The 12998-nt window shown below is 32.8% G+C and overlaps 2 protein-coding genes across 2 annotated transcripts; both read right to left on the reverse strand.

Annotated features, from left to right (window-relative positions):
• Nucleotides 1-3400: 3400 nt before the first annotated feature.
• LOC130612064 (uncharacterized) lies at nt 3401-4827 on the reverse strand. The gene is made up of 2 exons (XM_057433388.1): nt 3525-4827; nt 3401-3429 (listed from the first exon to the last, which is right to left on the reverse strand). The coding sequence occupies exons 1-2, from the start codon at nt 4825-4827 to the stop codon at nt 3401-3403; spliced, it is 1332 nt and encodes a 443-aa protein (XP_057289371.1).
• Nucleotides 4828-7256: 2429 nt separating this feature from the next.
• LOC130645653 (nuclear receptor subfamily 2 group F member 1-B-like) lies at nt 7257-10182 on the reverse strand. The gene is made up of 5 exons (XM_057451712.1): nt 9625-10182; nt 9142-9409; nt 8745-8894; nt 8074-8565; nt 7257-7892 (listed from the first exon to the last, which is right to left on the reverse strand). The coding sequence occupies exons 1-5, from the start codon at nt 9691-9693 to the stop codon at nt 7639-7641; spliced, it is 1233 nt and encodes a 410-aa protein (XP_057307695.1). The 5' UTR covers nt 9694-10182; the 3' UTR covers nt 7257-7638.
• Between the last annotated feature and the right edge of the window lie 2816 nt (nt 10183-12998).

Consider the following 12998-nt stretch of genomic DNA (forward strand, 5'->3'; position numbering starts at 1 on the left):
TGTTATTAACTACTTTTCGTCCCGACTAACTTTCGCTAACGTTTTCTGGCATTTGGATCTCATATTAAGTTTTTGTGAATTTAATTTTGAATTTGTTGTCTATCCCACACATTGCATATGGTTTGGGTCATATGAATGAAACCTTTCACTGCATGGTTGTGTTTACCATAGACAAAGGCAACTTTAATCAACGCGTTTGCTTAGATAAGTGAGACGCTGCATTGATAGTATCCGAATTTGACTAATATTATTTAAGTACAAAAAAACAGAGTCAATACGCCAAAAAAAGAGTGCGGCTAACATTTAAGTGCCAGCTGGACCACAAAAACTAATTTCTCCCTGTACTTTCCTTGCTTAATTTTCCTTTTTCCGCTCCGTCACCTTTACTTGATAACACAATAGAAATTGTAATTGGATGATGATAGAATGTTCGTTAATTACATATAGGAACATAATATCAGTGCTTCCAAACAAGTCAACCATCAGATGAGACACAGTAAAGTTAGCCTGGAACAACTTTGCAATATGGATAACACAAATGAACAGGATTCAGTAAGTATGACATTGCACGTCACAATTTCCATTTTGTTCTCTTGTCAGCACTTAGTTAAAAGATATGACAAGGAGCTTTCAGCCTAACAACATTCTAATGTTTACCTTTTATAGAAACTTAACACAGTATTAAGCAGAATGGTTGAAATCATCAATGAAGGAATCGAAACGTTAGATGACAAACAAATTAGCATTTTTTCCGATAACACGCGTATCAGTGAAACAGATCTACCGAATAGGAACTCTACATCGTCTTTGATTAGTTCATAATCTTCAGTAAGCTTCTCTGCATCTCTGCCATATCCATCTTTTATAAAAATAACAAGTGATTGCGCAGTTTGCGGAGATAAATCTTCGGGAAAACACTATGGTGTACATACATGCGAAGGTGGGTGTCAAAATTTTATCATACCATTGACTGAATGAATTCCTTATTTTTAAGCGTGAAGGTGAATTTGCATAATATAAATTTTACTTTCATGTAGTTTTATGATTTCGCAAACTGATTTTTTATATGTTATCATATCAAATCATGTTATCATATCAAGTCAACCGCTCATACTCCTCTTAGCATGCAAAAGTTTCTTTAAAAGAAGTATTCGAAGAAATTTAGAATATCAATGCAGATCAAATAAAAAGTGTCCAGTTGATCAACATCACCGAAATCAATGTCAACATTGTCGACTAAAAAAATGTTTTAATGTTGGAATGAAGAGAGAAGGTGTGAAATTTTATACGAATTTTTCAAAAACATTTTTTATGTTTTCACTTTGAAACTGTATTTCTTCAGACTTTAGTTGATTTATTTATATTTATTGTATACCTATTCTATTGTTATTTTAGCTGTACAGTGTTGTCGCACTTCAGTGTCAAGTAATGGTTCTAAATTTATGGATAATAATTTGATTCAGGATAATAATACCATGTTGATAAGTCAGCTTAATGGAGCTGAATCATTTCAACCAACCTTACTGCCAGCCACTGCAAACTTCAATGGTAGCCAAAACATATGCGAACTTGCTACTGTTAAATTTTTATATACGGCGGTCGAATGGGCAAAAAACATCCCATTCTTTCCAACTTTATCGTTTACTGATCAAATCGCGTTAGTAAAATTAGGATGGAAAGAGCTGTTTGTTCTAAATCTTGGGAAATGCGAAATACCGTTCCATTTGACTGATCTTTTAAACAGTAATCATTTACAAGGCTGGTCAGAATATTATGCTACATTTTGTAATCATGTCAAAGCGTTACAATATCAAATCGAGAAACTTAGACATTTACAGATCGATGCATCAGAATATGCATGTTTAAAAGCTTTGATCCTCTTTACACCCGGTAAGAATTTCGCATAAAATTGGGGTTTTACATATCATTTAAGCAAAGTAAATTTTAATGATAAACTTGATATTATTAAAGACATTAAGAAATAATAATAATTAACTTATGTCATTTCCTAACAACGATCCACACTCTTTTATATTTATACAATTAACAGTGTTCAATTATTTCTTTTTAGACACACCAGGCTTAGACAACTCTGCATATATCCATACGTTACAAGAAAAAGCCATGAATGCATTGGAAAGTTACACTAAAACAAAATATCCACTTCAACCAGTAAGATTTGGAAAATTACTGTTAAGACTTTCATCGATTCGAACAATAAATACTGCTGTTGTTGAATAACTTTTCTTCACTTGGTTGGTCGGTAAAACTCCAATCGAAACAATAATACAGAATTACATGTTTGGTGCACCATTAATACAAGATTTTATGTTAGCGTGCCATTAATACAAGATTATATGTTTTACTTGTTTATCGATAAATAAAATCTCACGGGAAAATAGAAAAACGTTTTCATTTTTATTTATTTTTATTGCATCAATGGTGGCAAAATTTCTTTCAATTTATCCATTGATAACAAGATCACGTTTCTTAGTAAACTAGATAGCCAAATGACACCAGAAGCCAGAAAAAAATAGAAGAGATAACTTGTGGGCAATCAGAAAATCAGGCATGGTATTTATTTCGGAAGGATATTGTGACTGCATCAAAAGCACATGAGGTATTAACTAAAATGAAAAAGTTTAAAAAAGGGAATCTTAATGTTAACCTCTGGTCCCTTTTTCAGAAAGTGTCTGGGTCTGTGTTTATCAACCCAAATATACCTGCACTGAAATATGGAAGAGAAATGGAGCCTGTTGCGTTAGCCGCATTTAAAGAAGAATTAAAGAAAGAGCATAAAAATGTAGAAGTGCGGTCTTGTGGCTTATTTATTGACGGTGGCGTGAAGTTTGTTGGTGCTAGTCCTCATGGTTTGGTGACTTGTTGCTGCTGTTCGCCTAGCTGTCTGGAAATAAAGTGCCCCTTTTCAATAAGCCACAAGTCCCCAACAGATGTGGTACTTGATTTTCTGGTTGAAAGGAATGGAAAGAAGGTGTTAAAAAAATCACACAAATATTACACGCAGTGTCAATTGCAAATGTATGCAACAAATTTGAAAAAATGTTTTTTTATGGTTTGGACTTCGCATGGCTTTGTTATTGATGACATTTTGTATGATGAAGATTTTTGTAAAAATTTAATTGAGATGGTAAAGCTATTTTATGAAAAATTTATAGATTTTAAGTTTAATGTTTAAAACTAACTGATGTATTTGTATTTTTTGTGTATATATTTTAGAAAAAAAATGTATTATGGATGTAATTTAGAGATAAAATGGTATAATATTTTGCAAATATGTAAAAATACATAACATTGTTAAAATGTTTTATGTCTGAAATACAGTTTCTGCTGCTATATTCTAACGTAAAATCATCTTGACCAGGACTTGAACCTGGATTTCCTACAATGTAGGTGTCTTGACGATCAAGACTTTTTTTTTACAAATGCGTGAAAATATTAAATTTATACAAAAAACAGCTATAGCTATATACATAAATATACCTAATCAAATATAATTAATTAACTGTCCTTTTTTTTAGCTTTTTGAATTAACATGGATTTCAAGTTACAAAATGCAGCACATGTACAGACAATATCATCAACGTGATGCAGCATTGTAATTGGTAGAGGTGTCTTTAAGATACGATAAGTTTTGATACGCCGTATTGACCTATCCACGTGTATTCTTAAGTTTGCCACGGATTTGTTTTTGCTGCATTCCATAAATGTCATTTGTGATTTTAACCTAGTTCCTGCTCTAGGTACAACTAGATGGCAGTATCGTAAAAGGAGTTCCTCTGTGATCTGGAATCCTCTGTCTGCCATTATATTGTCTCCATATTCTAGTAATTCAAAAAAGCCACTGTCATTGCAAATAAATTTGTCTGAAGCTCTTCCCCCATAGCAATCAGATAAAAAGGTTATATAACCAGTAGGAGAAATACCAATTAAAAACTTTACAGTGTTATGATGTTTATAGTCTGACCATGTGACAGCTTGAACATTTAAGGACTTGGATCGTTCAATGAATATCTCAGAACAATCAATTATGCACCTTACATTTCCGTACCCCTTTTCCTTGTAGATATCAGGCATATGTTCCAAAATGCTTTCCTTTGGTATCCAATTAACTAACACATCAGCTAATGTTTTTCTAAGGAATTTAACCCACGACGTAAAAATGTTAGAACATAATGTTGTGGAGATGCAAAACCTATCTGCTAAATCCTCATTTAACAGACGAAGTCTCAGTCTCATTAATGTCAATAAAAACTCATTTTTTGCAGAAAACTTTCTCGTGGTGGTATTGGAGTTATTATTTCGCCTTTCTATTTTAGAGTGTGTTGCTTTACGTGCTTTTGAACATCCCTTCCAATAAACCATACACGAAATGTAAGGCTTCAGAAGTGCAAAAATAGCATTAAAAGCTGCAATTGTCATTATTCCAGTATAAAAGTTCATTTTGGTGTCAGTTTTAATCTTTTGTGAACTAAATGGAGTATTTTGATTTTTTTGCAATAGGGCTTCTTTTTTCAGTCTTTTGTTTTCACGTGATAATGTCCCAATTTTTCTCGTCAACGACAATGTCAAGCTCTTCTTATCTTTACAGACAAGGCATTGCTTGGTGCCTTCGGACAGGCAGTACTGATGATCTTGCGTAGGTGGTGTAAAAATGTCAACAGTCAATTGTTGATCAGGAGAACGTGGCGGTGACAAGAAAGGATTTGCTTCAGTTACACCAAGGGTTTCTCGATCATCAATTTTCTTGAATTTCTTTTTTGCTGACGGTAAACAGTGTTCTTCTTGAAGTACTCTGACGCATTTCATAACCCATATTTAGTGTAGGATTAGGGTTTTCCACATTTGGCACATTGTCAACAAAATGAATACTACAAATGCGATCACTGCTTTTTGGCTGCCACTGACTTTTATCTGGGTTAACTCTTTTAATAAGTTTTAACCACTTCTGTCTTTTTTCCAAATATCTGACAGGCCCAGGAAAGCAATATAATTTGAAGGGTTGCTCACAGCCACATTCTTTTTTCAGCACACCATGGTGAGTTTCACATTCACTATTCTTCTACTTTTCTAACATCCTTGAGTTGTTAGTGCATTCAACAACAGCGCAATTGACTGGACTCATTGTAGTTTTAATAAAAACTGTTTAAAAATATAAGTTTGCTATGTATTATAAAATAAATATGTCTTTCTGCTCTTGAAACCTTCTTGAAATAACGCGGCGCTTCTTGTCTGTCCCCTCTAAACTAGAGCCCAGTTTCCTTTATGCGCGGTTGAGAGCTACGGGGTTGATTGGTGTATTAATGTCTTTGTATAGTCACTATTTCAAACTGCCGCCTGAACAAAAACCACGTCTAGACTAAGCCACGATACAAAGTGATTTTTATTTCTAAGCAACCAAGCTGTTCTCGAATCAAAATTACAATTGTACGATTATTTGCTGAGAGTCTTTATGTTGTAGAATCTAATTATTTAGAAAATTACATTTCATTGAATAAACGTGGTTTTAAATATAGCGCATCAACTCAGTTGATGTCAATTCCTTACTGATGTTCATTTAAATTACAAAATTGATGGTAATTAATCATACACTAATTACTAAAAAAAAATTGTTTTGTAATTTTCTTCAGTTTCCCGGCCTGTGTTATCTGGTTAAATGCACATAAAAAAGTAGACTGAAATGATTACTGATTGGCGTTTTCGTCATTTTTATTACTTACTACAAACTCTCCTTGCAATACTAGCCGCCGATCTCCAAAATTTACCTAACTGTTGTTAACTCTAAAGTAGGCAAATTGTGTTTCTACTTGTTTTACTGGGTTAATTTCATTGAGCGCTAACCGTTTTTCAAAAGGTAACATCGTCTTTAGAATAAGAGAGAAAAGACAACTTAAGAGACGTTAATAACGGATGTTGTCAAATCTTTTCAAACACAGTATATGTATTCATATTAGATGTTCCTTGACTCCGCTGAGATTGTAGACAGGCTGGATCACATTTTTTCATATAAACAGAACAAAGTTAAACAGAATGGAGGTAATTTGCGCACCAGATACACAAGTCTATTTGTATTTCGAGAAATCAGGTAAACCGGGTCAGCCTGCCTTATATAGCAGCTTATGATGCTCGGTCTTTCAACATTTTATCACGCTTGTATTAAGTCGAAGGACCCGAGCTGACGATGCATGTAGAAATAATAATTAAAACACCATTTAATCGCATCAAAACGGAACACCAATGACAATAGTCAGTAGTTAATATTAAAAATAAATCTAAAAGCGTTTAAAAAACGTAAAATAGATTAGTTAATGCAGTTATATTAAAAACCCTTCATCTAATTTTATTTTAATTTGAAATATGCTATTTAAGTTCTTCAATTGCTTATCTGTTTATAGCCTTTTATAACTATTATCTTCATTTCGAAGTTGTTGCTAAGATTCCTCGCTAACCACAAATGCAGCAAGTTTATATTAAATTAAATTAAGGTCAAGAGCGTTCTGCGAAAATTATGTCTTTAGCAGAAATTATTTTTTTAACTTATCTACACTAACTAAAAAATCATTTAAATGAATACGTATAACTTTGATGTGTATACAGGTTACGAAGAAATTGCTATTACAAAAAATTACTGGATTTTTAGAAACTTTTCATTTTATGCTTACAGTGGCTGCTCATACTGAGTATCATTTTAATAAAAAAAATTTTTATAAGAATCGCCAAGGCTTAATTTCCAATATTATACGAATATCGTATTTTTTTGGTAATCATTTACAAAGTTTTGACATATTTAATTCTTTAACTAGCTTTCAACTGTATACTACAGCCATGATCACGTTTAACAATTACAATTCTGTTCTCTCTGTATATATACAACTTCAAGGATCATTAAGAAAAAAACAAAAACTATATAATGATCGTGGAGAGCTCATTACGTTCTTGTTGAGAGGTGGCTTCTCTCTTCGAATCACAAGACTTTCCTTTATTTCTAGTATATAATTGTGTGCCTCCTTGACAACAATAGAAAAGTCATTAAAATTAGCGATGCGATCACACTCCATCATAACACGTTTTCCGGTCAGCGATGAGATACCTATTTGTTCAAACTTCAAGATGTCGTTTGGTTTTACCAACATAAGTAGCATTGCAGCTACTACACAAAAATTCATAAACGACACTAGAAGCGAGAATCCTTGAACCTAAAAAGTGTTCCCAACTGAAGAGAAGACTTAAAAACTACACGAAGATGACAGAAAGGTAACGACTTGGAAAAAAGTTTGACTAAGCGAGCACGGGCCCGTAGTGAAACAGATTTTTTTTAAGAATACAACATTTGTAAGATTGGCAATCCTAGATCAGAACTTGGTCTCACTTTTAAAAATTCGTACAGTGTGTAATACAGAAAACATAAAAATTGATCCCTTCATGTGTGTTGATTGTTTTTCATTTTAAATTAAAATATTACATATTTGTACATCGTTTAAAATTTGTTTCAGCTTTTGTTTGTTCATGAACATGATGTTATGATAACATGAAGATAATGGTCGCGCCAACAGCGTGTCTTCAATCCGTTATACTGTAGATTATCCTATGAAATCGGTCTCCACAATTCTTTCTTCTAACCTAAGAAAAACTTGGGCAACCGAACATGTAATCTTGTATTATTGTTTCGATTGGAGTTTTACCGACCAACCAAGTGAAGAAAAGTTGTTCAATAACAACAGTATTTATTGTTCGAATCGATGAAAGTCTTAACAATAATTTTCCAAATCTTGCTGGTTGAAGTGGATATTTTGTTTTAGTGTAACTTTCCAATGCATTCATGGCTTTTTCTTGTAACGTATGGATATATGCAAAGTTGTTTAAGCCTGGTGTGTCTAGAAAGAAATAATTGAACACTGTTAATTATATCAATATAAAAGACTGTGGATCGTTGTTAGGAAATGACATAAGGTAATTATTATTATTTCTTAATGTCTTTAATAATATCAAGTTTATCATTAAAATTTACTTTACTTAAATGATACGTAAAACCCCAATTTTATGCGAAATTCTTACCAGGTGTAAAGAGGATCAAAGCTTTTAAACATGCATATTCTGATGCATCGATCTGTAAATGTCTAAGTTTCTCGATTTGATACTGTAACGCTTTGACATGATCACAAAATGTAGCATAATATTCTGACCAGCCTTGTAAATGATTACTGTTTAAAAGATCAGTCAAATGGAAAGGTATTTCGCATTTCCCAAGATTTAAAACAAACAGCTCTTTCCATCCTAATTTTACTAACGCGATTTGATCAGTAAACGATAAAGTTGGGAAGAATGGGATGTTTTTTGCCCATTCGATCCCGTTGAATAAAAGTTTAGTAGCAATTTCACACATGTTTTGACTAACATTGTTCATAAGGTTCGTAGTGGATGAAGAAGAGATTGGTTGAAATGGTTCGGCTCCAGTAAGTTGACTTATCAAGGTAAACGAAAATGTACTATCCTGCGCCATAAACACCGAATTGTTGTCTGTGACTGAAGTGCGGCCACGTTGTACAGCTGAAACAAAAAAACAAAAACAATTAACATCTAAGTTAAAATAATGCCGATAAATAAAAATAAAATGTTAAAATTAAAATGCGTCGTGTGCTATGTTGAAAAACAGGTTTAATGAAATACAGTTCGTTAAGTAAAAGCATAAAAAATGTTTTTGAAAAATTCGTATAAACATTTCACACCTTCTCTCTTCATTCCAACATTAAAACATTTTTTTAGTCGACAATGTTGACATTGATTTCGGTGATGTTGATCAACTGGACACTTTTTATTTGATCTGCATTGATATTCCAAATTTCTTCGAATACTTCTTTTAAAGAAACTTTTGCAACCTAAGGGGAAGACAAACCGTCTGTAAAATAATTGCAAATTGAAGGGATGTTAGAGAATGATATAGGAAAGAATGGACAACGACAAAATGAGACGTTTAAAAAGCCAAGTTAGGAAGAAATGCAGAGGTGTTCAGAGTTAATTACGCTATAGATTTGGTAGAAATTTGTAAAAAGAACAACATCTAGTAGAATATGTGTGATGCGCAAAAATAAATAGTTCAGTCAATGGTAAAATTTCGACACCCACCTTCGCATGTATGTACACCATAGTGTTTTCCCGAAGATTTATCTCCGCAAACTGCGCAATCAATTTTTGTGTTTTTACATGATGGAGATGGCAGAGATGCTGGGGAGCTTACCGAAGATGATGAACCAATCAGAGACGGTGTGCTATTCCACTTCGGCAGATCTGTTTCATTACCAACTGAAGTGTCGGGCCTAGTGCTATTTTGCTTGTCGTCTGAGGTTTCTCCATTGTTAATATCAACCATTTTTCTTAGCATTATGTCAAGGATCTATAAAAAGTAGAAAAGTGTGTTTCAAGCATTGCGGTTTTTATAACATACATAATACAGTTGTGAGTTCAAACCTTCTTGATATTCCTTAAACACCCTTCTCACCAGAAAATAACTCAAGCTATAGTTAACCAGCATGAAATCGATAAACAGGAAAGCCATTTGACTTGCACTAGTATATTACGTTCCAAAAGTAGGAATCATTTTTAACTTACTGAATTTTGCTCATTTGAGTTATCCATATTGCAAAGTTTTTCCAGGCTAGCCTCACTGTATGGACGCATATTTCATCTGATTGTGGATTAACTGAAGACACTAATATATAATTATTGTAAGCAATCAATTAACATTCTATTGTCATGTAATTACATTTTCTATTGTCTTAACGATTAATATCATGATCACATACGTAGAAAAAAGGCTAACATATTCTCAGAAGAAATCTTTGTGGTTTCCTCGGAAACAAACTTACTTTCCTAGATATATCTTTTAAAAGATGTTCCTGCCAAGATTACTTTCTATTGCTTATTCACATTCCTCTTTTTAATGTAACAACATTAAATCGATCGGCGACAAAATTCTAGCCTCACTCTTTTAATGGTTATTTTTCTATTGCTGTTTTTATGTGAATGGCATGTAAGCCTGGACATTATTATTGAGGGTCCCACCTGTCTGAACAAATGCGTTGATTACAGTTATTGTTATGGATGGTAAAGACGGCCATTTATTGAAATATTTCTTTTTACATGAGCCAAAATCATTTGCACTGTGTGTGCAATGAAATTTTCACAAGGATTAAAAACTAACTTTGTATATTTAATTATTATATGCTGAAAATCTTTGACAAAAAAAATTACAATAGCTAAGACGATGTGAAAAAAGTGAGAAACAGTAACAGAGTGACAAATAGCCTATCAAATTATTACAAATTTAACAAAATCTGAGCTAAAATAACTGTCTGTTTGACGACGACGAAAATGACGCATGATATTCAAAATTTAACCCTACTATGTTATTTCACTTGTAATTACGTTTTAACATTAAAACTTGGTATTAAGTGCTTATTAAGTGCTTATTGAGTGCCTCGTTAATTGAAGACACGAAAATAACTCCTGCTTTAGTTGAAAAACAGGAAAACCATTTTTTGCTGAGATACATGTTTTTTTATTAGACAAAATGGACGTGCAAGCTTTGTGACTTTTAAACAGAAAAAAAACCTATTCTGTTATCGTTTAAATTTTGTCTTTAACAACAAAACATGTTTCTTATATGTAATTATCCAATGTAAAGTTTCATAAAGAGTCGCTCTTCATGAGGCCTCATCTGCATTCTTCCTTATTCAAAATCGTTACTTTACCCTCCGGTGTGCTTCACGAACTTCAGAGTATTCATCAAATATTAATCGCTCAAATTTGTACAAAACTAAATCAATTTTTTCAAAATAAACCCTTACAAGCATCTTATTGTATGCGTTTGTTTAATGTTCCATATCATGCTGAGTTCCAAAAGTATTAACGCTCTTGTTGTTCTGCGAGGAAAAAATTATATAGTTGGACTTCTTTGTCATGATTCCATCTGCTTCTTACGGTTAAGCTTTTTTTGGTAGTAACTGTCCTTATTTTTCTTTAAAATAAAGAGTAATTTGTTCTTCTATTTTACTTAGGGTAACAAGCAAGCATTTTTTTCGAAAATGCATATAATTATCGAAACAACAAAAACAACATCTATAACATAGATTAAACCTAGATATAACGAAAAAACTGTCGCAAAAAATTATTTAGCATTTTGCAGTTTTTCTTGCCCATCCTTGGTTTGTTTTTAGTATTCTAGAGGGTCTTCTTTTTTATTAACAAACGATCTTACAAAAAGGGGTGTAGTTTTGAAATTAATACTCGCCAATAACGACAACTCTTCTTTCGTTTTCTCAGTTACTTATTTTATATTTCTACGAAATGTGTTTCTTCTGAGAAGCTGGTTTTTTCTACAGGATTCGTTTTTTCTTTGCTTGTTTTTTTTTTAACTTGGTTTGTGTACTCATTGCCATTTTTGTTTCAGTTTTGACGTGCCAGAAAAAGTCTATGCAAAAAATGAACATGTCGTGCGGAATAACCATGAAACGAAAATCACTGACTGAAAAAAAACTTGTAGATCTCAGAATTAGTTTTTCATTTGCCTTGATTTGATCTAGACTTTGCTAAGAATTTTTTGAACTATGGACCAAACACTAAGAAGATGAACATGAAGAACAAAAAAATATTGGTTTCAAACTGAATATTTCCCCCCTTTTAACTACTTATGAAAACATTTTTTCAAGTATTTCAGAAGTTAAAGGTATTTTCTCCCTCAAGCAAAAAGAAGACACAGTGCAATTTGAACCATAAACGAAAGAGTAGAAGGAATTTTATTGAGTGGAAAAATTTGACCTCCCTGATAATTTTCCTAATGTTTAAAGAATGATGTAAGGTTCAAAAGTTGTTCCATAACTTTTTAGCCTAAGAATATTCTTCAGTTTTTATTTTTGGTAACCTTTTAGCTTTGACGCTTCTAAACATCTTTCTTTAATCCATTATTTGAGTTCCACAATTCGACTTAATCGACCTTGTCGTGTTACAAATATAATATTACAACACCTTATTGACACTTAATGATGTCATATATACGTCAATGTGTCTCTTGTCTTCACGTACCTCGCTACAGCAGCCACATTTCTGATGCAATGGGATGTAACACAAAGACCTTTTATCAGCATCGTATGAATCATGTATCTCGTCGGTGCGTTTTCAACTTATATGGTAGCAGTTGAAATACTGTTTTACTTTTATCGCCCACAAAGGAATGAAATAGGGAAGGTTTTCCGCATTTCCATAGTCACGAGGTAAACATTCGAAGAAAAACTGGTGACCTTGAAATTAAAATCAATGCCAAGAGTGATTGACCTTTCATTTTATTGCGTCCCTTTGGATGGTCTTAGTTGGTTTTGCTGAACGTATTTGTAGACACAATTCTAAGTCCTATACATTCCACGATCGTAATCATGCCGTATAAAAATAAACTCTTTTTTTAGTAATTTTTTGCAAGTTTTCAGTTTAACCAACAAAGTCATGCGAGATTATAAAAATGTTTGAGTCGATCCTTTCTGCTTAACGTTCAGCATGAGAATAGGGTTGATATCTTAGATGGTTGTCTAGTTGAGCGTTTGTTGTGCTTGCACGCTTCATGTAGCTTAAATGAGAGCTTTGAATGCACCAGGACTCTTTTTACAGAACCTTTATTAATAACGGTATCACTAAGAACTAAAGAAGCTATCCAGAGATAATAATAAGGGGTTTACAAAGACTACTTTCAACAAAAGAAGCGTACAATCCCATTGTCTAAATCTATCCTAATGTACAATAACTTGTTTTCAAGTTCTTAGAAATTTCAGATAGTTAAGAGAATTTATGTATGTGTTGTTTTGTACAGGTCACACGTCCTAAGGACACATTCCAAACATAAGATTGAATAGTGAATGCAGGATGTGATAGTCCTTGAATGAATTTTAAAACAATTGATATGAACAAGATTGTAAAAAGTTGTAACCAACAGACAG

This window comes from Hydractinia symbiolongicarpus, chromosome 1, assembly GCF_029227915.1.
Source record: "Hydractinia symbiolongicarpus strain clone_291-10 chromosome 1, HSymV2.1, whole genome shotgun sequence".
NCBI lineage: Eukaryota > Metazoa > Cnidaria > Hydrozoa > Anthoathecata > Hydractiniidae > Hydractinia > Hydractinia symbiolongicarpus.

What these genes read in the sequence shown, in the direction of transcription:
- LOC130612064 (XM_057433388.1), bottom strand. Translation starts at nt 4,827, where the DNA reads ATGAAATGCGTCAGAGTACTTCAAGAAGAACACTGTTTACCGTCAGCA. An exon ending in AAAAGCTAAAAAAAAGGACA is followed by an intron (nt 3,430 to 3,524) that starts GTTAATTAATTA and finishes GTAAAAAAAAAG; the next exon opens with TCTTGATCGTCAAGACACCT.
- LOC130645653 (XM_057451712.1), bottom strand. Translation starts at nt 9,693, where the DNA reads ATGCGTCCATACAGTGAGGCTAGCCTGGAAAAACTTTGCAATATGGAT. An exon ending in TGGTGTACATACATGCGAAG is followed by an intron (nt 8,895 to 9,141) that starts GTGGGTGTCGAA and finishes TCTTCCCCTTAG; the next exon opens with GTTGCAAAAGTTTCTTTAAA. An exon ending in TTTGATCCTCTTTACACCTG is followed by an intron (nt 7,893 to 8,073) that starts GTAAGAATTTCG and finishes ATTTCTTTCTAG; the next exon opens with ACACACCAGGCTTAAACAAC.